The sequence below is a fragment of the Brachyhypopomus gauderio genome, chromosome 5 (genome assembly GCF_052324685.1).
Source record: "Brachyhypopomus gauderio isolate BG-103 chromosome 5, BGAUD_0.2, whole genome shotgun sequence".
Taxonomy (NCBI): domain Eukaryota; kingdom Metazoa; phylum Chordata; class Actinopteri; order Gymnotiformes; family Hypopomidae; genus Brachyhypopomus; species Brachyhypopomus gauderio.
The window spans coordinates 23,934,688-23,961,752 of NC_135215.1; the positions used below are offsets into that span (position 1 = coordinate 23,934,688).

Here is a 27,065-nt window from a genome sequence, read left to right on the forward strand (position 1 = left end):
ACATATGCGTGGCATCCTACAATCTCAACCAATTAGAATAGAAAGTAAAATTTTGTTCTGCATGCTCAGCACAACGCTGTTTCCTATAGGAGCTGCTTTAGCAAATCCCAGCTGGGGATCGAATGGTTCCGCCTACTGCTTTGTGTAGTCTACCAAGACCGCCACTCTTTCTTTCTTTTGTTCTTTTACTGACGATTCCCCTTGTGGTGAGACGTATAGTAGCTATTTGAGGAAAATAATAGTGGATAAAATAATAGTAAATTAAAATTCATGAGAACAGTACTACAAATGGAAGAGAATTTGGGACTTCAAATCTCCTATATCCAGCTGAACTGACGGAGAGTTAGTTGTGAGCAAATAACGCCGTTGCTGGCTACACCTGGTTGAGACACTCTAGCAGCGAGTCGAATTTGTCATAGAGGTCAGGTTTTATATTGGGGATAACCAGAATCCGAGGAGACAGTGCCTGGTGGATCTACTGGAGAGTTAGATGGATTACTTTCACCCCCGAGTTGGATTACTTTCTTTTGAGTGTCAAGTAGGAACATACTAGTCTGAAAGACTGTTACCTCCCTTCCACTCACCATCTTGAGCACTACATGTAATTTTATTATTTTTAAATACCTGTTTCAAATTTTATTTTTCTGTGTTGACTTGTTGCTAAACCAAACAGGACACAAGTGAAATAATTTTTGTAATTTCCAGCTGTTATTTTCTTTACCCCTGTAACTCTGTATACCTACCTTCATCCTCCAGTAAAGTGTCCACTCCCTTTGAGCCGTATCAGTCTCCTGTGCATGCTGTCTCACACCTCACCTCCTCACAGAACCTAGATATACTGATATATATATTTTTTTGAGCTACAGACAATTGATTTCTCAGCTGGTTTTTTTTTTAGAGTCCTTTGATTGGATTCCCAGTTCTTCCACCATTTTTTGCTGTCTCCAATCTGCATCTTCGCCCTGTTGCCACTTGCCTTTGGGAGGAAAGAGTCAATCCACATCTCCATATTCTTCTCCACTGCAATACCCATCTCGGACATTCACTGTGGAAAAGGGCGGTAGGAATTTGGGTACCTCGGGTGATTTTTTTAAATAAATGTCTTGCTCATTGAACTAAAGGGACTATTTTATTTTATTTTTTTTATACCTGAGATCTCAGACATTTTTTTTGTTTCAAGAAAAAAATACATTTAATTGGCCAAATAGGATTCAAACATTGTCATAAAAAAAATCTGTGTATTGTAAATTTGACATTGGGTAGATAATACAGGTGATGTGGTAATTCTGTTTTGTTTAATTATTTAAATTTTATGACAGAACGTTCCGTTGTGTGTGTCTAACGTCTTTTCCCCTGTCTTCCCAGGGAGGGTGTTCTAGGCGGTTCGTGGCGGACGCTTCGCCGAGGGCGGTCACCACCCAGATACAGGACTGAGCGCGTCGGATCCGCCCATCAACATGGGTTCGGGGCACTCGGTCCTGTTGGCACCCCGGGAGGGGTAGTGCCCTTGGAGAGTGCGTCTGTTACAGTGAGGACTCCGGCCCCTCCCTTTTGGGCATGTGTTTACGTTGTCCACGTGCATCGTCTGCGTCTGTGGATCTTCATGGTTGTTGTTATGTCTTGTGATAATCCGTCTCACCTGTGGCTCGTCTTGTAATCACGTGGGGATTATGTGGTTTGTCTATTTAATGTGTGCTCGCGCAGTGTCCTGTGCTCGTTGTTGTCTACAGTTTACACGTTGCTGTGTTTGTGTAAATGTTCTATGTGCGCTGTTGCGCAATATCTATGAAAATAAAAGTGACGTCTGTCGCAGACAAGGATCCCGTGTCTCATCCTTCGCGCCACCCCGAACGTCACACAAACATACCCAAACAAACATTTATTGAATAAATTCTATAGGTTTTATACTGCAGCGTGATGGTTTGGTGCAAAAGAGAAACACCAGAGTTCAGTCTTTTAAACTTGAAACATTTATAAAAACTTTCAAAGATCTTTGGCACAGCAAAAGTGAACACACAAACTGTCTGCAGGACACCAAATGCAGCTCTGAAAAATGTTTTCTGTCTCCAAGAGGGTAGCCCCCACACTTATTACCAGGCATGAAAATCTGTCACCTTTCGGCGAAATTCGCCGTTTTGAAGTTGAAAAGGGTGACCTACGTGAATCGTGTAGATCCGATGAGTTTTTTGTTTGGGGGGGGGGGGGGGGGGGGGGGTCGGGAGATTATATGTACATATTTTAATTATCATATTGACTTAAAGCAAACAGAGCACTTCCGAAATCGGAAATTTCAATTACAGTGGCCAGCAGTTTCCGCCCAGAACCTTCATAGAGGCCAAATAGCGTTTCAATCATATAAACGTTCTTCATTCTTGTTATTCATTTACTGCTAAGCGGGACGAGAAGCAGGACCTAGTGCTACACTGGGGACAAGGCAGAAGAGCGAACATTTACCACTACATTTACCAGATCGTACATTTTTAATTGGGTGGATTTAATTGGGATATTAATGGTTTCAATCGTTTTCATATTTTGCGGTAAAACAAAGTTACTGCCGTTCGCTACAGCGTTGAACACTGTCAGATCTAACCACAAGCTCTTGTGATAAATAGGTAGATAGATGGGCCTATTAAGTTCGCGTCAACCCCGTGTAGTTAACGGTGACATAAAATAAGAAACAAGATTTTTTTTCTAGTGTGTCTGTAGTTGTAACTGGTGAATCCAGGGACGTGTGAGGATCACATTCGCACCAGGGCTGAAAAGGTTGAAGATGAAGTTGTATACGCTTGTCGTTTGAGTCTACCCTGTGCTTTAGCCCAGGTTAGAAAATAAAAACACGTGAACCTGGTATTTTTACACTCATTTTCGCCGCTGATGTATTTATTGGTTCATTAAGACGTAATGGTTTTGACTGAGCCATCCGGAATGGCGAGCGGCTTCTTGCGTTTACGGATTGCGTTTACATTGAATCCATTGACATGACAGTCAAAAAAATTTTTTTAAATAGATTTTACTATATTTTACGGAGCCCGTAAGGTGACATCATGTAAAAAATAAATAAATAACGCGTGGCCACGACTTATTAACGCGTGGAAACGAGATACTAACGTCGCCTTTCACACGCGGCAACAAAGTTTATTTTTCACAGCAAAGCAAGCAGATCCCAGGGATGTTCGCGAACTGACTGCCCAAGGAAGGTAAACCTGGCTTTATATAAAGTAATACTTAATTATCTTGTTCGCACGCGTTAGTAAGTCGTTCGCATGCGTTAGTAAGTCGTGGCCACGCGTTATTATATTTTTTACATGATGTCACCTTACGAGCAATATTTGGCATCACCTGTTGCTGTATCCCCGTACAGCAGCAGCCACCCCCCCCCACGTCGCAGTATACCCATGACGTCACATGTCAACCCCCCCGCCCCACATGTCAACACCCCGTCGCCGTATCCCCATGACGTCACATGCCCCGCCCCCCGCGGTCTTGTCACCTTTTTAACCCCTGACCCATTTTCATGCCTGTATTACTCACACCTGCTACATTATCAAAAATATTGGGGTCTGCGATTACGCCAGAGTCACACTATGTCCTTGCTCAACTAATTTCTTGTACTCTTCCATTCACCCCATGATCTATTTTTCTGCAGAACAATATTACAGTTAATGCTTTACTTTATTAATGCATAGTTAGTTAAGCTTATAATCAACATCATGATGATCTCTCATTAAACTTAATATTCCCACAATACCTGTTTCTTTAGGTTGTTGGATCTACTTTTGTTAGAGGTAGTACACCCTGTGTTGTTTGTCTTGCGCATTGATACATTGGAATGTCAAAAAAGAAGATAAAAAATTTGCCTGAGTGACATATTCACTTCTCTGTGTGTTTGTGGTTATTAAAGGGCTTGAGATTTGTTATCCCACTGCTTCTTATTAGAGGGTGAGAAAAGCCCTATATTGAAAAGCCTCTGCTTCTTATTTTTCTTCTTCCACACAATTGTGTGTTTAATACAGCTCAAACCGCTTAACATACAGACTCCGTTCAGCTGCGTTTCGAAGGTCTCGATGCTGTGACTTCCCTTGTGAAAAAGTCGTATATTTAAATATAATAATAGTATACTTGAACTATATGCGGAATAATTAAAGTATACTTTTTCTTCTTATACTTACAATTTTACCTACTTAATTAGTCTTTCAGTATACTTTGAAAAAGTATACTTTATTTGGCTGTGCTACTTTTGTACTGGCTATGTACTTAATAAAAATATACTTAGTATTAAACTGTGCTTTTTTTATGATAAACTTATAATTTTACTAAATGTGTCCTATGAGCCTATATTTTTGCAATATAACTTATTGTACTGTACTTCAGTGAAAGTATCTATAAGTATTTACAATTTCAAATGAATATTCCATGACAAACGTTGTGATAATAGAATTTAACATCTTTAACAAAATTATCATTATCATTTGAATTAAAACGGTTACAAAATAATATCTAAATGATCAAAACAAGTCTATATATAGGCTTCCATGTACATATGTAGTTGTTTACACTATATTATCTTCATATTCATTTTACTGCTGGAAAATGAACTTACCTGTTAAGCGCTGTGCAGACTGAATGAGAAGGGCGCTGAATGCAGGAATAGCGCCAGAGAACTCTTTAAATTTAGTGCCAAAAATCAGCCAATCAGGTTCAGCCTCAGTGTTCGTGGAACTTGGGAAGTTTGTCCAGTGCTGCAACTCAACCGTTAGCGCTTCAGTAATGCTCGGAAAATTCGCGTTATTTTATTTTCAGGACAAATCTGTGGAGGTTGAGAGCTCAGATATAATAGTGAAATCGAACACGCCACTGTCTCAGGTCACTGCTTGCCCAGATTTAACCAGTGAGGATGGCTGGATAGAGGTAAAATGGCCCATCAGAAAAGGAAGGAGGAAGACTGAAACACATGCCGCAAAAATACTGATGTTTGGAGGTAAGTGTAGCTAAATGATGGTGTGATTTACTTTGTGTAGTATTTGTCGTTATACATTTGGAATCATGCCTGCAGTCTACGGGGTTAGCCAACTAACGCTAGCTGGGTGAACAAATTGAGTTAGCTAGCTAGCTGGCTAGTTAAAACATGCCAGCTAACTCGCTAAGCTCGCTAGCGTTAGCTAATTACATCTAAAACTGCACTGCTTTCTGTAGCACACTGCCACCAGTAACATTAGTCTAAAATGTAAGAACAAATTAGAATATTTTTGCTGTGTGGTAAAGCATGCACCATGGCATTTCCATTACCTGTTTAAATAACTTTAATCCCAGAACATATTTGAAAAATAATATAAACTCTGAATTTCTTGTTTTAGACTATCAGAAGGTGCTTATTGAAAAGAGAAACCGATTCATCAGAGGTGAAGACATTTGGACAGAGGCTGTAGGAATGTTTAAAAGAAAAAAGTTTCTGTCTGCAGAAACCAGCATAAAAACTGGCATACCCAAAAAGGTTTGTAATTTTTTATTATTTTATTGTTATTTGTTTTATACTTAAACCAGTTTGTTAAGAGTGTTTTAACCTATTCATAACTCACAAAGTACTGCTTAACTTGAAGCATTTAACCTTAAAACTATAGATGCTGCCAAATGTCCTTTAAACAGTCATTCTGATTTACTATTGAAACTGTTTCTAATTTTCCAAAACAGGTATATAATAAAAATCATCAGCAAAATAAGACACAATTTTGTGTGTTTCTCTATATCAATTGAGCTTAGCAGTTTACAAAGAACTTTAAGAATGGCAATGTTGCGCCGGGTTCCCAAAGGCCTTCTTGGTCTCTAAACTTACAAACAAGTTTTAAGTAATTCTTTGTTGACTCCGCCTCACCATCTGCATTGGAAAGACATCACAGGTCGAAAAACTGAACCACTGATTCACGTACATTTAACCATTAATTTCATTAGGTTGTGATGCTGCCCACTGCACCATGATAAATCTAGGAACATTCTAACCACATAAATCAAGCTGCTGTTTACCTAAAAGTATGACTTTTTCAAAACATAAATATTTATTGTCATGACATTCTACTCATTTTCAAAAAACATAGTTTCAGTCTATCAGTAACAGCTTAATTGTTTAAGCTTAATAAAATCTTAACCTGTACTTGCCAATATACATACAGCTTAATTAACGGTTGTGTAAAATGTGGTAATGCAAATTTCTGTAAACTTTTTGCCTGTCATACCTTGGTTACAGAAGGACGGTGATTCAGACAGTGATGTGGAGATTATGAGGCCACGGGAAAAGTCAAAACCCTGCACAGTGGAACTTGATGAGGAGACTGTTCAGGCACTTAAAGGTTGTACAAACACTGTCCTGCTTAGTGACTTTGTCACTTACCTAAATATGTGTTCCTTAAATATATTTACATTATTCTCCCCAGAACTTCATTCATTAAAACAGTGAGGCAGTACTTGGAAAAGTTAGACCAATCAGATGCAAGGCGCAGTTCCGACACAACGGTGGATGAGGCCCAGCCACGTTCCAGCAAACTGCAATCCCCTGATGTGGTAAAACACTGATCTTTCTTGGCTTTGCTCATGGTGAATTTTGTGTGCTTTGCAAAGGGCCAGTGTGGCTGCTGGATTTTAGTCCAACCAGGCCAGACAACACCTTATATCACCAGTTTAATTAGCTGGTCTTAGTTAACTGATTGTGTGACCTGTTTGGTTAGAAAAGGATAAAAAAACAGCCACACTGGCCCTATGTGAATAAGATTGCCCACCCCTGATTTAAGGTTTTCTGTTTCAGGTTGTGCTTCCCAGTTCAACTGTTAAAGTTTTGAAGAGACACGCATGTCAGTTTATGCGCAAGAATTAGCCGTCCTGGTGTTTGGAAAGGAAATACTTGCAAAGTCTTCAATTACAGGGAAGCACAGCAATGTATTTAAAGATCTTCCTGAAAAGGCCCAGCTTGACCCAGAGAAGGTCAATGCACTTATTGGTAAGTTAATTTTACAATATTTTTTTACAAAGACTTTTATACTAAATCTGTTAATTTTTTCTTACTTAATTTGGGGCAGAATGAGCAATTCATTATGTAAACAGAATTTTTGCCAGATACTTGTTGAAGACTTTAAAAAGTATCTGGTGCAGGTAACTTTTTAAAGGACATTTAGCCAAATATGAGCCTAGGTGTGTTATGTAAACCTTTTGATCTTGTGGTTATGTAAGAAAACCCTGTGAGACAAATCTTTTTTTTTTTCTACGAATGAAATTGAGTTTGTTGTAATTTTCTGCCCCAGAAAAAATGTTCAAGGTGATTGTATGTAAACCTCTGAAGCGACTGTATATTGCAGGGATCACTTTTTTTAAAAAACAAATCTGTGTATTAGAATTTATAACAGTCTAGGACTGTAATTTTGCCTTTGAAAATTGTCATTGTCCTGATATATAGATGCAGTCATTTTCAGTTTTAGAAAATAATAATATCTAGTCTAATAGCTAACAAGATCAAGCTAAACATAAAAATGAGCTGTTTGCTTATTTTGAGCTATGAAATCCAACATGTTAGATTAAGTAGTGATGTCGGATGAGTTAACATGGACTGCCTGCTCATTTGTCTGATCTTACATTGTATACATTTTGTGTTGCACCACATAGTGTGCATTATTAGCATAATTTTAAACTCTTAAACTTGGGATGGCTAAACCTAATTCTAGAGTGTTAAAGTAGTGACTGTGACTTTCTTCCCACAGATTGTGTGATAGGACAGTTTCCAGGAACTACAGTCCAAGATGTTAAAAACATCTTAAGGCGAAAGTGCAATAATGAGAGTTACAACAGAAAGAAGGCTGTGCAAGTGTGAAGGGTTACTCTACAAGCACAACAATATAATGGTTACATATTTAAATACGTTCTGTTCTACGGGTTTGGAAGTACATCGTCTGTACCTAAAGGAGCTTCGCATCTCTTTTAATGATCTAGTAAAGGATGCTAGGTCCTCCTTTTTTGTGAATCAAATTTTACTCTCCAAAAGAAACCCAAAGATTTTATTTAATACCATAAACAATATTGTAGCTCCTCCTCCTGTAGCGCTGCCATGTCTTTCAGTCAATGACTGTAATAGGTTTCATGTGTTTTTTGTGGAGAAGGTCATGGACATTAGGTCCAGCATTAAGCCAGTGGCAGGTGTTTCCTCTTCTAGCCGCCCACCTTCTCTTACTGTTTTGGATTCCTTTCAGCCTATCAGCTTAGATGATCTGCTGGATGTAATTGTGAGGCTAAAGCCATCAAGTAGCTCCGTGGATGTGATACCCTCTTCATTATTGTTGAAGGTCTTACCTACCGTTGGCCCTGCTATATTGGCCATTGTAAATTCCTCACTGTTAACAGGTTGCTTTCCATCTTATTTTAAACACGCCACTGTTCAGCCTCTTTTAAAGAAATCAAATTTAGACCCGGCTGTGCTTAAGAACTATAGGCCTATATCTAAGCTTCCTTTCTTATCCAAAATTTTAGAGAAGGTGGTGGCAAACCAACTGATTACAGTTTTAGAAAATCACAATTGCTACGACTCTTTACAATCTGGGTTTCGGAAGAGGCATTCTACAGAGACTGCTCTCCTGAGGGTCTCAAATGATCTTTTAATGTCTGCTGATGTTGGTGACTGCTCTGTGTTGGTGCTGCTGGATCTCAGTTCTGCGTTTGATACCATTGATCATGAAATACTGATAAATAGGTTACGTGACTGGGTGGGCATATCTGGAACAGCACTTGATTGGTTTATTTCTTATCTCACTGGGAGAAGTTTCTCAGTTACGATGGGAGATTACACGTCTGAGGCAACCCCATTAACCTGTGGGGTTCCACAGGGTTCAGTTTTAGGGCCTTTGTTGTTTTCTTTGTATATGTTACCTTTGGGGCAGATTTTAAATAGTTTTAATATTTCCTATCATTTATTTGCTGATGATATTCAGCTTTATTTCTCTTTTAAACCAAGTGAGGTTCATAGTTTGTCTAGGCTATTAGATTGTCTTCAATCAATCAGAGAATGGACCTCAAATAACTTCCTACAGCTAAATGACAACAAGACTGAGGTATTGATCATTGCTCCTGATAGGCTTAGTCAAACGATTAAGCAAAATCTTGGGCTTCTTTCCTCTGCTGTCCACACTAGCCTCCGAAATCTGGGAGTTATCTTCGATCAGTCTTTAGCATTTGATTCTCATGTTAAACAGCTGTCAAGATCCTGTTTCTTCCACTTGAGAAATATCAGTAAACTGAGATCTATGGTTTCAACAGCAGATCTAGAGATGCTGATCCATGCGTTTATTTCATCTCGCATAGACTACTGTAATGCCTTGTTTTCATCTCTCAGTGTATCAGCTCGTGGACGTTTACAGATAATTCAAAACGCTGCAGCGAGGTTACTGACCAAGTCAAGCAGACGGTCTCACATAACACCCATTTTAAAATCCTTACACTGGCTTCCTGTAGAATTCAGGATCCAGTTCAAGATTTTAACTTTAACATACAGAGCACTACACAACACAGCTCCTGTGTATGTCGCTGACCTGCTCCACCCCTACACTTCATCACGATTACTCAGGTCAAACAACCTGAGTTTACTGTCTGTGCCACGCTCATGTCTAAAGACTCGTGGAGACCGAGCATTTAAGGTGGTTGCTCCAAAACTGTGGAACACACTTCCTCCACATTTAAGATCAGCTGACACTGTAGATACTTTTAAAAAACAGCTAAAGACTTTCCTTTTTACGCAGGCGTTTAGTTAGTGGTGGAGGTTGCAGCCGTTGACCTTGTACACTGTATTTTATTTCTGTTTTATAGTGTGTGTTTTTGTGTCTTTGATTTATTTTATTTTATTTTCCGTTGTAAAGCACTTTGTGGCTTGTGCCTGTGAAAAGTGCTATATAAATGTATTTTACTTACTTTTACTTACTTACTTCTGGTTTTCTGTGTTTCACAATGTTTTAAGAATTGTGTGGAACACTAAAAATAACACATCCTAGATCTCAATTAATAAAAATCTTTTGAAATCAGTTGAAAATCTCTCATTTCTACCTGTTGTCTGTTCCATTTGTACAAGAGCAGTTGAAATTGATTCACAATCAGTGTTGCTTCCTATCTGTGGATGACTTGGAGTTACATTGTGTTGTTTAAGTGTTCCCTTTATTTTTTTGAGCAGTGTGTATGTATGTATGTGTGTGTATATAGATGGTAAATAGATTATCTGAATTTTGATTTTGGCAGAAGTAAAAAAGAAATGTTTAAATAAAGTGTTCTGCATTCATTACACTCCTGTATGTGTTTTATATCACAGTTGTGTTCGAAGGTTGCATATTGACATACAACTTTGTATGTCAGTTACAGTTTTTTACTGTTTTCCACTGTAATGTGAATCTGGCTCTTTACAATGTGTCATTAGGAATGCTCCAGAATAACTACACAATGTGTATTATAACAAAATTGGAATTCTATGACAGTAGAACAGTACTACAGTCAGCATTATAGAAGTATGTGTCTTATCTTACTGGAAGTGTACTAGAAGTTGATGACTAGACCTACATTACATTTATTAGAATTAAATGATTTGTACTACAGTAAAGTATTAGGAGTACATTAATTATACCACAGTTAGTGTATTAGAAGTATATTACTTATCCCACCTAAAGTGTACTAGAATTACATGAATCACACTAAAGTAAGTGTATTAGAAGTACCTGACTTATTCTACAGAAAGTATACTAGGAGTACATTACTTGTACTAATAATAGTGTAATAGAAGTACATGACATCCTACAGAAAGTGTACGTCAATTATACTTCAGTATATTAGGATTACATTACCTATACTAAAGTAAGTATATCACAAGATAAATTTAATCACACTTAATGTTTTTAATTTTCTGTTGGACAGCTCACACAAATATACTTAAATTATATTAAATAGTGGCGAAAATAACATATGACTAGTATATTTAGTATACACTTAGTGCAGATTTATATCACTTTAATTGCAAATAAGTAGTAATTAAGTACAAATTAGTAGTTCCAAAATAGCACAACTTAAGTACATATATATTTCAGCATAATTTTAGTATACTTTTTTTTCACAAGGGTTGTGCTATGTATTTTTTGAGTCAATAGGATTTGAGGTTTCTAATACATTTAAGTTTAAAAATGTGAAAATCCCCATAGGAATGAATGGCGGAATGTTCAGAATTTCAAATTATAACTGCCAGTTAGTGTGTGCTGTCATGAAAAACTAGACTTGCATTTCCTGAAGGAAATATTATTGGCCTTGAAAAGGTGTGCCCTAGCCCCTCTGCCCCCTCTGCTCTATCTGCCCCATTTGCCCCTCTCCCTCATCTACCCCTCTGCTCCATCTGCCCCATCTGTCCCTCTGCTCCATATGCCCCTCTGCCCCATCTGCTCCATCTTCTGCCCAATCTGGCCCTCTGCTCCATCTGCCCCATCTGCTCCATCTGCCCCTCTGCTCCATCTGCCCCATCTGCCCCTCTGCTCCATCTGCCCCTCTGCTCCATCTGCTCCATTATACATTATACATTATACCACAGTTAGCTCCGACCCTACAATGTGATTGGCTGAGAGGCGATCTAGGAGTGCCAATATTACATGTTATAGCACTGTAACCGAAGCTCTCCATGTATTACTCCGCCACATACAGGTAACCTAGCAACGAAGCAGCGTTTACAAGCCAAACAGCGCAACTACAAACAAGCAGCAACATTATAAAAATGAATTACAGGGAGTTAGTTAAATCTATTGCTTCGAAAGCATTTGTTTCGATCTGAAACTGGAGGATGAAGCTATAAATGACCAGCCTGATTCCTCCAATGAGCCAAGGTTTGTCACGCTTACAAACAATTATTTGGATGAGCTGGAAATGCAGAGAAACGAAGTTAATACCGTAAAACAAACGTCCTGGGCTCTTAATGTATTTACATCCTGGTTAAAGAGCAACGACATTGCAGTCGATTTTAGTATTATCAACAAAATGAAATGAATCAGCTTTTACAACGTTTTTATGGATCCGTCAGAAACGTGAAGTTATATAACATCAGCAGCTTCGTTGGTTTAAGAGCTGGACTGAACAGATACCTGAACGAACCTCCAATCAGCCAAATGCCGTGGATGGTCAATAATTGTTGTACTTTATTTTTAATAAATACAACTTTATCAACAGTTGTTTTTGTGTATATTTACCGCTATATTATTTATTGGGTAAGGCTGTTCCAGTGTTGTGTAAGTTTAGCAGCGAGCCATTGAATGGAACTATTTTAACTGGCGGAGTATTTTTAACCAAACAGGTCGTATTTTCTCGTCCTCTTTAACTCAAAATCTTTCAATAAACAGCGATAATTGAACTGTGGTATAATCGCAATAATACACTCGAGGTTCGTGCTATAACGTGTAATATTGGCACTGCTGTGCTGATCTACGACCGCAGCACAGCAGTGCCAATATTACACGTTATAGCACTCCCTCTCGTGTATTATTGCTTCGTTATATGTGTGCATAGATGTATGTATGTGTGTGTCTGTGTGGTGTATATGTGTGTATGTGGAGTGGGTATGAGAGAGATGTATGTGTGCGTGTGTGGGTGAGGGGGAGAGACATTCAAAAATAACTGACACACTATCTCTGCTTGTCTGAGTGGAGAAGCCTTGTTTAATGTGATTTGCACCCTCCGAACAAACGGTCGTAGTTCGGGAAATATTTAACTTAGCACTTAACCGACTTGTATGAGAGATGACCCCTTGCTGATGATTTTGGTTTATTTGTGTGTGGTTTGACCCAATACTGTCTGATTTATGACAAGTTAAACAAAATTGTGAAAAAGCCCATTTTGATTTTGAGAAATTAACATGGGAGTTAATGGAGCAGTTTTCTGTGCCCAGGGCCAAACAAATGCTCATAACTCTAAAACTAATTGATCAAATAATTAGATATCCTGGCGTTTCTCTTGTTTAAAATTTTAATGGAGCTTCTAGGTGAAGGTGTAAGGATTTTACAGCAGTTTATCCACGAGAGTTTTGATCATTTTTCATGCCAGCACACACTCTAACTGGCAGTTAGGATTTGAAATTCTGAACATTCCACCATTCATTTTAATGGGGCTTTTTTAATGTTTAAACTTAAAAAATTTATTAAAATCTATAAATCCTATCAACTCAAAAAAATACTACCACAAGTCACAGCATCGAGAGCTTCGAAACGCAGTTTGAATGGAGTCTGTATGTTAAGCTGTATTAAACGCACAAATTTGTGGAAGAAGAAGAAGAATAAGAAGCAGTGGGATAACAATATAGCCCTATAATAAGAAGCAGTGGCATAACAATAGGCAGATGCTATTTGCACCCGGGTATATGCAGCAGTATGTGTTATTTGCACCCGAGTATATGCAGCAGTGTGTGCTATTTGCACCCGGGTGTACATAGCAGTGTGTGCTATTTGCACCCGGGTATATGCAGCAGTGTGTGCTATTTGCACCCGGGTGTACATAGCAGTGTGTGCTATTTGCACCCGGGTATATGCAGCAGTGTGTGCTATTTGCACCCGGCTATACGTAGCAGTGTGTACTATTTGCACCCAACATTTTGATTTATCAAAGATTAGTACTATTTTTTTGTGTAGTACCATTTTACTTACAAATTATTTTACAAGAAGTGAAGATACTTTTATTTGGGGTTATGGGGTTGACCTGTTTGAATTTTGTTTTTCACTTGTGAGTCTTTTTCTTTACCATGCTTAGAATTTAAATAGCAATTTAATTATCCTAAGTCGCTTACCGCTAATGGCAGTAATCACATGGTAAATACTACATGTAATATACACTGCCAGTGATAAATAATGTTAAAACAAAATGTAACACAAGTTAATATCTGTCTGTAGCACCCTGATATGTACACCACATTGTATGTGTCACGTTATGGTCCCCGACCCCTCCCTTTGGGCGTGTGTTTACGTCGTCTGCGTCAGTGGATCTCCGTGGGTGCGGTTGCGTCCTGTGATAATTCGTTTTACCTGTGGCTCGTCTCGTCATCACGTGGGGTTTATGTAGTTTGTCTATTTAATGTGCATTCGCGCAGTGTCTTGTGCTCGTCGTTGTTTGAGTCTACGTGTCTCTATATGAGTGTTAAACGTGCACTGTCTGCGCTATATGTGTAAAGACAAATAAAGTAACGTCTGTAGCGAACAGGATTCTGTGTCTCGTCCTTCACCCAGTCGCCAGCGTTACAGTATGATGTATACAAATATTCTTCCTGCCAGTACATTATCAGCCTCTTTCATTTTATTTAATTTCACAGAATGCAGAAGACAGATTTGACTTTTTAATTCATTTTTTCTGGATGGTTTGTACATTTTTTAAAGAAATAAATTGGGGTTTTTATTATTTACATCATGTTTAAATAAATTTTAATTTTGTGCATTGGATGGTAGCCCTCTTCATAATCTCAGTGCTCTCTGGAATTCCTCACAACTGTCGAAGGAGTATCCTTCACAAATGTTCTTTAGCTTTTCTTCCTTCTTGGGAGAAAACACAAATATTAGCTTATATAAAATAGTCATTACATTATAAGTCTGGCATATTGACTCTGTCATGCAAAAACCTTAATTCAAAAGGACTGTACATCTTTTGTTATACACATTCATGTCCTTTGTGTGTACTGAAACAACACAAAAATAGAGAACAAAAAGACAAAATTATATAATTTTACACAAAACTCAAAAAATAGACTGGACAAAATTGTTTTTGTAAGATAGCAATGCGACTGTCACGTAGGGCTACGCCCCCCTCTCTGTCACTTCGGGTTCCTGTCCTCGTGTCTGTGTTGTTCCCTGCGTGTCTGTCTCCATGGTTTCCCCTCGTCTGACACACCCGTGTCGTCAGTGTCTTCACCTGTGTGTCTAGTTTAGTTCTGTGTGTGTCTAGTTTAGTTCTGTGTATTTATAGTCCCAGTGTTTCACTTATCGGTTATTGGTTGTTTTGTTCTATTTGGTTAGTTTGTGCTCTTGTTATTCATGCTCTTTGGTCGTGTTGTGCTCTTGTTATTCATGCTCTTTGGTCGTGTTGTGCTCTTGTTATTCATGGGCTGTGTTCGAAATAGTCTACTACATACTACTGGCATACTGATCGAGCCCCAAATCAGTATGTCGTATGCAGTATGTGACCAAAATGAAAATTTCCAGTACGCGAAACATACCCGGATGACCTACTACTTCCGCAAAATATTCCAGTACGCGAACAGAGCTGTCTTCGTGGTGTACTGCATCCCATCATGCAACGCTACGTTCACGTGACCCCGTAGTGTGCTTTGCTTTTGTCGCATACTGGAAACTGTACTACATACTACTACGAGGACCAGTATGCCGTATCCAGTATATACTGAGTCCAGTATGCAGTATCCAGTATGTAGTAGTCTATTTCGAACACAGCCCTACTCTTTGTTCAGTGTTCTACGCTTCCTGGTCTGTGAGTTCTACTCATTTCGTTGCTCAGTCGTCTGTTTTCTGTAGCCTGATTTTCTAGTTTGTATGCGTTTACCCCGTGTTTGGTTTAAAGTGTTCGTTCGGTGTCTTAGTTTAATTCTTAGTATCGTCATGCCTGTTTATTTGTCAAACCTGGATGGCTCGCCCGTTATGACCCCTGCCTGTTTGAACGACTTAGATCATGATCATTCCTCTTAATAAATCTCGCTCTCCTCAGCGTTTGTGTCCGCCTCCAAGCTCTGTAGCGCCAGTTAGTGTTTCCACCTGTCCCGGTTTTCACGTCGCTGTCCCGGTTTGTCCCGGTTTTCCTTCTTTTTAATATTCGGTCCCGGCAAAAAATAAAAATCATTTAATGTCCCGGTTTTCACTAGGTTAGTTCAAACGACCATTTAGACTGTTTCTGCACACTTGAAATCTGTCTTTTTTTTCTCGCTGTGTCCATTTTACACCCCCCACCCGGTAACACTTTACGTTCGCCACTATTATGCTCCTATTAGCTCAAAAATATATCAGTGTTCGTTGGATAATAATTCTCACACTATTTCTTAAATATATATCTTAAAATGTAAAGTTAAATTGAGTGATGGACCTTTATACATAACTATTAACCAAATTCTGCTTACCATTTCCTACTGTCTCCGTTTCGGTTCCTTTGAATTTGCGCCTTTTCGCTCCCGCGCATTCATTGGTAGACATGCGCAGATGGGTTCGCTTTCTTTTTTTTAATTAAGGGGTGAAAATAGCCTCGCTGTGTGGCAAATGCTACTTGTACCCGGGTGCAAATCGACACTCCGATAACCAATATAGGCCTAAATGATCAAAAATCTCCTGGATAAACTGTGGTAAAATCCTTACACATTCACATAGAAGCTCCATTTACATTTTAAATATTAGAGAAACTTGTCCTTTCTGGCACGCCAAGATATCTAATCATTTGATCAATTTTATAACTATGAGCATTTGTTTGGCCCTAGGCACAGAAAACTGCCCCATTGGCTCCCATGTTAATTTCTTGTCATAAATCAGACAGTATTAGGTCAAACCACACACAATTACACCCAGGGTTGCAACGACATACTTTCTGAGGTGTATGCAAACATACTATCGGCGCCCCCCGCACTCCACTCCCCACCCCCACCAACTCGGCAAATAATTTTCTGGCATAGATTTGGCGCCCCCTCTAGTGCAGCACCCCTATGCGTCGCATACGCTGCATAACCCCTTTTTGCGCCACTGATTACACCAAAATCATCTGCAAAGAGTCCTCTCTCACACAATATTTTCGGTTAAGTGTCCCGAACTATGACCATTTGTTCGGAGGATGCAAATCAGACTACAGTCTTCCATTCAGAGAGGCAGTGACAGTTATTTTTGAATGACTCTCACCCCCTCCCCCCACACATGCTAGCCCACTCCACACACACACATACATTCAAATACATAAATGTCCCTCATACCCACTCCACACACACAGACATACAAATACCTAAGAAGTCATACACACTGCACACCTTCATACACACAACATATGCAACATATACACCATACACATTACAAGACTTCTTTCACACCACATTCCCACACATCATACACCATTTAATACATTCTAGACTACACACTTCACACACACATACATCTCTCTCATACCCATTCCACACACATACTATACATACATACACACACGCACAGACATACATTTCTGTCATACCCACTCCACACATACACACACACATCTCATACCGACTCCACACACATACATACATCTCTCTTATACCCACTCCACACACACCACACACATACATCTCTCTCATACCCACTCCACACACATACACCTACATCTCTCTCATACTCACTCCACTGACACACACAGACATAAACATACCTAAGGAGTCATACACACTGCACACCTTCATACACACAACATATGCAACATACACATCATACATACTACACACCACATACATTCTCACACATCATAAATGTGCTTTTGTGTCTGGTGACAATGCTGCAAGACTGAGGCACAGGCTGAGCTTCTCCTAACTGGACAACACATAATGAGATTCACTTTGTCTGACTTATGCTACCTGGCCACTACTTTATGCCTAACCTAAACTAGGATTACCTGTATCTGGACTACATGGACCACCTGGACCCAGCTGAATTGTCAATTAAACAATCTTGTAAATTGTATTGCTTTGCAATTACAATTGTTTCCGATAGTATTATTTCTGATAGTTAGTATTATTTCGTATGCCTAATACTAGGCAGTGGAAAATGGGTCCTGGTTCTCTCAAGGTTTCTTCCTTCATTTGAGAGTTGCTATTTGCCACTGTCACCTCTGGCTTGCTCGTCAGGACCATATACTTGCTTCCTGTAAAGCTGCATTGAAAAAATAAGCTGCTTTACTACAATTGCAAGAACAATCTTCAAAAACATGTTTACATTTACACTGCAACACAAAATATTTCTGTGCCCCTTTAATCACTCTTTATGGTACTGTTGATATTCATAAACTACCATTGTATTAGGATGGTTGAGTTGAAACAACACGCGAGACATTTCTCCGTCTCTTTAATATGACGACATCCGCGGAGGGATAGCATGTTTCGGGAGAGTACACGACAAAAGCAGAGTGAGCACAGAGGGCTACCAAGCCGAGGATATCGTTGCGGAAAGAAGTGGAGGTCGAATAATTTGCAGTCGACAGTTCGTTTATATAAATGCACAATATTATAGAGTTTTGTTAGAGGCAAGTTTGATAACTAAGCTGAGAAGAGATTGGCATTTCAAGCAGAGATATAAAAATGTCTTCTCCAAGTCCGGGTAAAAGGCGAATGGATACCGACGTGGTGAAACTGTATCCTTTGGAACATAAACAGAAAGATATGTTTAATCAGTAAAAGTATCTGCAATCAGAAAGTCCTGTAAACTTTACGGACTGTCTTTCTGTCTTAGAATACATTTCGTCTGCAATAACTGATGGTCAAGTGTTCTTTAAAGAACAAATGTAAATGGCTAACATTTGTTATGGTGGCAGTGCTGTCAATAACGAACCATATTGCAAGCTAGCTAGCAAGATTACAGTGGCTAATTAGTTAACTATATAAATCACATAAGCTAGCTACCTGAATTGCTCGTAATGTGTCTTGATACAAACTATATCTGCATTATACATGACATTTATGTTTATCTTATTAGTATTGAGGCACGATCGACTATCTCAATGTTTAGTTGACCGTTTTGTTTTATACCTGAGAAATTCAGAAGTCCAGATGAAGGGCTTTTTTTTGGCTAACTAGCTATGCTAATATCGCAGCTACAGTAGCTAGCTTTTTACCTATTTGTCGTATCATGAGTTCGATTGTCATTCCGTAGCGAAGGAGACTCGTGTGGTTAGCTGTTCAAACTGTTTCTGATCATGGCCAGTGATTTTTTAAATATTCTGACTAGCGCATTAACTATTGCTATCGAGAAATTGTTTAGTTAGCTAGCTAGTTAGCTAGCTACGATAGATTAGCTAACTGGATGTCCAAGATGATGCTCAAAATGAGGCCCAGTTGTTTTGCATGTAGTTTACATAAATAGCCATATTACCCCGCACTAGTTTTAATGCAACATAAGTTAGTTTGTAAAAAGACACAACGCACTTATTCTCGTGATAATAGTAAAGTCCAATTAGCTCTACAGCTAGCTAATAGTTCTACATCAGATTATTCGATGCGACACAGGTGACAATTTAATAAATGTCCACAGTTGACAGCATTTTACAACATCTTGGTTTGTCTCAATAAACATTTGCCCAGGCGGTTAACGTCATGTAGCTATCTAGCTACGCAATAATATGTTACAAATGCCTTGAGGATCCATTTTGTTTTTCTTGCAGTGTTGCAATCCTTATTTGGTTGTTGTTAAAAGATGTACGTTTAATATACTTGAATGTCCTGGTATGAAAATGTTTGCTAACTTCTACTAACTACGGTGCAGTGAGTTTACTGTGGGGTTGTCTTCGTTACCACTGCAAAACCAGGAATAATGGTATTTCTAAACTAACTGTACCAAAGTATGCTAGTTAGGTTAGCAGGCTAGCCAAAAATAAAGGTTTCGTTTGAAGGTTCAGTTCCGTTGGGTTAAATGTAGGTAACCAAGCTAGCTTACGTTGCTAGTACGACAGTGGGGGTTGTGGAGTTTTCGTTCGTTACCTTCGTGACAGTTTCATTGTCGAGAATTTTAGTTTACAACATATTCATCTTATTTTAAAAATAACTAATGAAAAGCTTTCACATCAGGTGAAAATGTTTTAATGTACCAAAGGCTGTCGCTTTCTAACAGCATAACGCTTTAAATGAAAAACTTGTGGAGAATGCTCTGAACATCAACACAAACATATAACGAAGAATTTCTTGAAGGTGCACAGGACTACTGAGCCTAGCTATTGTTTTTGTCTGTGGTATAAGAAATCAGTCTGATTGGACAGTCTGTTACTACCCGGAAGTTGAAGGAGGGTGGGGATAGAAGTTGAATGTGACTCGAGTGTTGCTGATCAAAGAGCCCAAGGCGAGTTCATATCGAGGACCAAATTACATGAAAATGTCTGAATTGGTAAATAATACATTTTGACTAACTAGTTAAATACATCTTTTAATATTGATATTCATTGAAAAATTTATAATACTATTGTAAAAGGTTATTTTTTTACACCACAAGTGTAAAGTGTATAATTGTTACTATGATATGAAGTCTTATCAAAATGGCATTTAGGAAAACTGTTATCATATTAATTATTCACTTTTTACAAATGTCAAATGTTTACCCACCCCCACCACCCACTTTATTTCTATATTTAAAAATTTGCTACTGTTGAATTGGGTAAAGAGATGGTGTTTGCTTTATTGGAACATAACAGTATGACTGGTGATGAATGATACAATGATGGAGAACTGAACATATTTGTGTTCTGGAAAACCGTAGTATAATGTGTTTGATGCTGCCCTCTCCCCCATGCAACTCAATTTATTTTAGCCTATACTTGCTTAGTATCTTGTGTTTTTTGCTGTTTCATTTGGATTATATTTTGACCGGTATCTTGCCTACCTGTTCAAATTTGTCTAGTGGTAGAAGATTTCACCGATATTTCAGTACAAGGATAATGGCACCCTGAGTTGCAGTAAATTAGTTTAATTTGCATTTGTTTCCCATGAAATGTTTTGTTATACTTGGAAGTCTAATTGTAGGGACAGAGGGACAGAACATATAAAATGGGGACTTCAAGTTTTTTCAGGCTATTTGCTTACTCTGAGTCTGAAGAGCAATTATAGCTTACATGGCCCCTTTCTGGAAATGGTAAAATGCATACATGTGTGTCATGTTGTGATTTCATGTGAAGCTGCTTGTAGATTGATTTGCACTGTTTGACAGCCAATTAGAGCCAATTAACAATTATACTAAGCCTTTTTGCTGCTGATTGACATTTGTGAAAATTTTCAGGGTAGATCAACAGTTGGAAGGAGAGTGTCACTCCTTTGGTAGCAAAATCTGGTGAAAGTTAACAAAAACTATAACTTCAGTTTCTCTATTTTAATAATACCTTCTTAACTAGCAGGACTGTATGTTTTAAGGAGATCCGAGATATAAGAGGGAGCGAGTGCATGTATATATTTGAATATAGTTAGTAGGATTTTATACTGGATCCGGTAGTTAATAGTTAACAGCCAGTGGAGCTCTTTAAGGACAGGGGTGATATGTTCAGTTATAGGAGACCTGGAGATAATCCTAGCTGCTGAATTTTGAACTAACTGGAGTTTGTTATATTTCTGAGGTAGGCCAAAAATAATAGAATTACAATAGTCTAGTCTCGATGTTACTAATGCATGGACCAGAATAACTGTACAGGATTGTCTGAGAAATGGATGCAGTCTGTTAATGTTCCTAAGATGGAAGTAGGCTGAACGTGTAATATTGGAGATGTGTGTTTTGAAGGAGAGATGGCTATCAAAAACAACTCCCAGACTTGTAACCTGGGAGGACGGAGAGACAGCGCAATGATCAAAAGTTCCTACTAGGTGAATTTCGGTTTTATTGGCGTTTAATTGTAGAACATTTTCAGAGAACCATTCTTTTGCTTGGTCTAAGCAGTTTACCAGAGAGGAGGGCGGGAGAGTATCATTGGGTTTGTTGGTGAGGTAAAGCTGGGTGTCGTCAGCATAACAATGAAAATATATTTAAAATTTCCTAAATATTTGGCCAATTGGGAGAATATAAATGAATACGAGAGGTCCAAGAACGGAGCCCTGCGGAATACCACAAATGACTTTGGATAGAGATGACTGGTAATTCTTGAGGCGGATGAACTGGGAGCGATCACTAATGTAGGAAGAGAACCACTTAAGCACCGTATCGGTGAGCCCAATGGATTTTAGGCGATCAAGTAGTATTGGGTGAGAGATGGTGTCAAACACAGCCTTTAGATCTAAAAGGATGAGAATTGTAAGCTCACCCGAATCAGCTGCCACTAGAAGATCGTTAATTACTTTAGGGAGAGCAGTTTCTGTGCTGTGGAGAGGACGAAAACCAGATTGAAAGGTCTCATATAAGTTATTTTTGCTAAGGTAAGTATGAATCTGAGTATAGACAATGTTCTAGAGAATGCAGGTTGTAGGCTTAGCTTTCTTAATAAGATGGGCTATTTCAATATTTCAATAGGGAGTGTAAAGGTAGATAAAGAAGAAGAGCATAGCAATAGATCAGGAATGCACTTAGGGGTAGCATTAACTGTGTGGCGAGAGGTTATCTGTTGATGGATGTTTTGGATTTTTGAGTCAAAAAATGTCAAACATATCACATAGTTCAACAGAATGCATTTGAGTAGGTGATGTGACCGGTGATTGCAGCATGTTGTTTACAGAACGGAAAAGAGCACGGGTATTGCCCTCAGAAGCCGTAAACAATGTCCGATAATAAACAGTCCAATACACACACACACACACACACACACACACACACACACACACACACAGTCCGATGTAGTCTTGAGAATCCAGTACTGGGGCACAAGTTTTCTGTCTTCTAGTGAGAGTAACGGTCACTTCCAGCATTGGTACATACTGTGCAGAGGTGGGTAGAGTATTCAACAATTTTACTCAAGTAAAAGTACTGTTACTTGAACCAAATGTTACTCAAGTAAAAGTAAAAGTATGCATCCAAAAATTTACTTGAGTAAAAGTAAAAAAGTACTTTGATTAAAAGCTACTCAAGTAGTGAGTAAATGCATGAGTACTGTCTCGTGTCAATAAATTACATCATGGGGAAATTGAATTACTGGAAACAATGACTTTTAATGATAACAAAAATAATAGATTATAAATACAATATATAAAAATTATTTATTATAAATAATATATATTTTAGTTTGTTCCTAATTATTAGGCCTGTGTAACTAATGTGTTCCACAAAGGCACTAACTGATGAGACTGTCAGCCAATACGTGTAGCTACAACTTGACGCCAACTGAATCAATTTGTAGCAAACTTAATCATCATATATTGCTAGTGTGTACCGCGGTCTTTGGTGTGTACACTCGGAGTGTGAAATGGTTTTTAGTATTGCACTGCGTTACATTTAATAATTACATCATACAAACGTTATGCCTCAGAGATATAGCATTACACATAATTATACATACGGCAAACTTATCGCATCGTGTTTCTTCAAATTTGATGTTGAGTTCTTGTAGGCTGAAATGTCCACAAGTTTGGCATACTCAACTGACAGCGTATATAACTGTCCCTTTTACACGTTTGTAATGTAAACATTGGCTGTATGTGAGGTCAGGGATGCTTGGTAGGTTTTTTGTCACTTTCTTGCTAGTGGAGAAAGTTTGTTTATGTAATCACGTGATTGACCGGATTCATTTGATTGGTCACTCATACTCGGGTGACGAGAGGTTGGTCAGCCTTCTCACTGAAAAGACGAATGATTTACAAAACGAAAGTAACGGTAGCGCGCGGCGCAAATCCGATTGTAACGGAGTAAAAGTCGCGTTTTTCTCAGCACATATTTACTCAAGTAAAAGTAGAAGTCATTCATATTAAAACTACTCTTACAAGTACATTTTTGTCCAAAAATCTACTTGAGTAAATGTAATGGAGTAAATGTAACGCGTTCCTACCCACCTCTGATACTGTGTGGGGTTTTATCCTCCCATGATGGTTGCTGTTCCTCCCAGCTCCCCTCCACCTATGATGTCTGAAGTACTCTGTAAGCTCTTTATTACTTGGGTCCATCTTCCTGGCATATTCGTGGATCTTTGATTTTTCATTCTGGATTGTGCTCATTAATCCTTAGCTTCCCTCCTTCCACTTGGTGTCAAATCTTGGAGTACTGGATTTGGGATGAAAATGTCTGTGCATTGTAATGGATGTCGGTGGCTTCTATTGCCTCCTTTTGCCAGTTTATACCAGCAGGATATCGGAGTTTTACAGAGAATGGTCAGAAAAGGTGAAAATATTCAGTGAGTGGCAGTTCTGTGGGCGCAAATGCCTTGTTGATGCTAGAGGTCGGAGAATGGCCAGACTGGTTAGAGCTGATAGAATGGCAACTGTAACTCAATTAACCAATCGTTACAGCTGAGGCATGCAGAAGAGCATCTCTGAACGCACAACATGTCGAACCTTGAGGCAAATGGGCTACAGCAGCAGACAACCACACCGGGTGCCACTCCTGTCAGCTAAGAACAGGAAACAGGCTACAACTCTCACAGACTCACCAAAATTGGACAATAGAACACTGGAAAATCTTTCCCTGGTCTCATGAGTCTCTATTTCTGCTGCAACATTTAGATGGTAGAGTCCGAATTTGGCATCAATAACATGAAAGCTTGGATCCAGCCTGCATTGTATCAATGGTTCAAGCTGGTGGTGGTGGTGGTACAATGGTGTGGGGGATATGCTGACCATGTCCATCCCTTTATGCCCACAGTGTATCCATCTTCTGATGGCTACTTCCAGCAGGATAACACGCCATGTCATAAAGCACAAATCATCTCAGACTGGTTTCTTGAACATGGCAATGAGTTCAATGTACTCTCATGGCCTTCACAGTCACCAGATCTCAATCCAATAGAGCACCCTTGGGATGTGGTGGAATGGGAGATTCACATCATGGCTGTGCAGCCGACAAATCTGCAGCAACTGCATGCACAACAATATGGACCAGACTCTCTGAGGAATGTTTCCAGTACCTTGTTGAATTTATGCCACAAAGGATTAAGGCAGTTCTGAAGGCAAAAGTGGTCCAACCCAGTACTATCAAGGTGTACCTAATTTAGTGGTCGGTTGAGTTTATTTTGTACATTTCAGGAGTCACCAGATGGTGTGACTCATTGGCAGATGAGTACAGGACAACTGAGAATCAAGCAAGTGGTTTTAAAGGCAATAAATATAATTTTGCTAAGAGAGATTACGAATGGAAGCAAAGAAGGTAAAAAGTGCTTTAGGCAGTTTTTCTTTTTTTTAAAAAATCACGTTATTTGTGTCTTACTGTTGCTCATCTTATATATAGCATATATAATACATCTCGTATAAAAAATCCCATATTTTATCCAATCAACTGAAACATAGCTCCACCGTACATTTTAATGAAAAAATTCAAAATTCATTTAATAATAATAATAATAATAATAATAATAATCTTTATTTGTATAGCACCTTTCATACATACATGCAACTCCAAGTGCTTTACAGTATAAATAAAAAGAAACATTAAAAGGAGATAAGACAAAAAGACAAAGAAAATGTTAAAAGAAATTAAAGATAAAAATATTAAAATAACAAAAAGTTAAAAAGTAAAGTAAATAAGATAAAACTATTAAGATAATTAGATTTAGAAAATAATAGACAACATAATGTAATAAAGTAAATAAGATTGAGTTTCTTAACTAAAAGCGGATCTAAACAGGAATGTTTTGAGACTGCTCTTAAAACTATGCAGGGATGAAATGCCTCTGAGCTCTTCAGGAAGAGAATTCCAGAGCTTTGGGCCATAGTGCCGAAAAAGCACCCTCGCCAATCTTTAATCGGCTTTTAGGAATCACCAGTAGATTACTGTTTGAAGACCTGAGAGACCTGACTGGAACATATCTAACCATCATTTTACTGAGGTAAAGAGGGGTAAGACCATGAAGACATTTAAAAACCATGACTAGAACCTTAAAATCTATTCTAAAGCTGACAGGTAACCAGTGAAGTGCGTGGAGTGCAGGTGTAATATGATCTCTCTTTCTCCTGCGGGTCAGAACCCTTGCAGCCGCGTTCTGGACTGTCTTGCATGTAGTCATGATGTGTGATTTGAAGCTGTCATGATGTGTGATTTGAAGCTGAGCTCATTATCAAAGGTGACGCCTAGGTTCTTTTAAAAAATATTCAGATGTAAGATTTTGCTGGCAGATCAGTACTGAAAATTTGATAAAGTGCCATGTCTGTCTGACTAAGTTACGCTAGTGCAACATCACAAGATTCTTTGCTCCATCCAACATGAAATATTTTTAATGGCAATACCAGGGGTTAAAGTTTGATGCTGTGACAGTCAACCCAGTCAGTTACTAATATTTGGGTGTTCTCCATACCATTTTTGTCCTTTTAGATAAAAACGATGAGAAGCTGGTGGGTTGTTACATGATTTAGGAATTGTGGTGATGGGTATCTGACAATCTAAAAATCTTGGAAAAGTAGCTTATGCAGTCTCCTTGGATGTTGGTCATTCTATGAGCTCAAACCATTCTGGCCGTTCTCCTCTGAACTCTGGCATCAACAAGATGTTTGTACCCACAGAACTGCTGCTCACTGGAAGTTTTCTCTTTTTTGGACCATTCTCTGTAAACCCTACAGATGATTATACGTGAAAATCCCAGTAGACCAGCAGTTTCTGAAATACTAGCCCGTCTGTCACCAACAACCATGCCATGTTCAAAGTCACTTAAATCACCTTTCTTTCCCATTCTGATGCTTAGTTTGAACTGCAGCAGATCGTCTTGGCCATGTCTATATGCCTAAATGCATTGAGTAGCTGCCATGTGATTGGCTTATTCGACATTTGCGTTAATGAGCAGTTGGACAGGTGTACCTAATAAAGTGGCTGGTGAGTGTATATAACCTTTTTGAAACATTTTGATAACTAAGGTTTCATGAAATAATATGGTATGTAATTGTATGTATTGCCAGTGCTTAACATAAGTGATCATGCAGGCTCATGCCTAATTTATCTTTATCTTTAAATTTATTTTGCAGTATTGACATATTTTCAACTGACCTTAACCTTTGTCATTCAGCATTGAGAGTAAACATGAAGTCACAATTTTGAGTGGACTTAATGAATTCGTAGTGAAGTTTTATGGACCACAAGGAAGTAAGTATTGATTTTTCCTCCTCAAAGAAGTAAATGGGCCTTGTATTGTAATTGTGACTTACTGACAGGCTTCATTGAACTTTATATTTAAACACTGGTACATTTACACTTAAGTACAGTGGGATGCGAATGTTTTGGCACCCTTGTTAA

The 27,065-nt window shown here is 38.6% G+C and overlaps 2 protein-coding genes across 5 annotated transcripts in view; both read left to right on the top strand.

Moving 5' to 3' along the window:
- The first annotated feature begins 4,729 nt into the window (after nucleotides 1-4,729).
- LOC143514874 (uncharacterized) lies at nucleotides 4,730-10,259 on the top strand. 2 transcript variants are annotated; one of them, XM_077006593.1, is made up of 6 exons: nucleotides 4,730-4,978; nucleotides 5,355-5,491; nucleotides 6,239-6,341; nucleotides 6,426-6,552; nucleotides 6,794-6,985; nucleotides 7,740-10,259. In XM_077006593.1, exons 1-4 carry the CDS (start codon nucleotides 4,768-4,770, stop codon nucleotides 6,446-6,448), a joined length of 474 nt encoding a protein of 157 aa, XP_076862708.1. In that variant the 5' UTR covers nucleotides 4,730-4,767; the 3' UTR covers nucleotides 6,449-6,552; nucleotides 6,794-6,985; nucleotides 7,740-10,259. The 2 variants fall into 2 exon arrangements, with proteins under 2 accessions (XP_076862708.1, XP_076862709.1); XM_077006594.1 differs by having other exon boundaries at nucleotides 6,242-6,341.
- Nucleotides 10,260-18,093: 7,834 nt separating this feature from the next.
- The window catches only part of ube2h (ubiquitin-conjugating enzyme E2H (UBC8 homolog, yeast)), a 38,419-nt gene continuing 29,447 nt past the window's right edge, over nucleotides 18,094-27,065 (top strand). The window contains exons 1-3 of one of the 3 annotated variants that reach the window (XM_077006597.1): nucleotides 19,365-20,117; nucleotides 26,521-26,648; nucleotides 26,839-26,915. Coding sequence is in view for 2 of the 3 variants with exons in the window: in XM_077006595.1 (XP_076862710.1) it covers nucleotides 18,323-18,375; nucleotides 26,839-26,915 (130 nt within the window). In the remaining variant the exon portion in view is untranslated. Of the gene's footprint in view, nucleotides 18,376-19,364; nucleotides 20,118-26,520; nucleotides 26,649-26,838; nucleotides 26,916-27,065 lie in introns of those variants that run through there. The other 2 variants (XM_077006595.1, XM_077006596.1) reach the window with 2 other exon arrangements.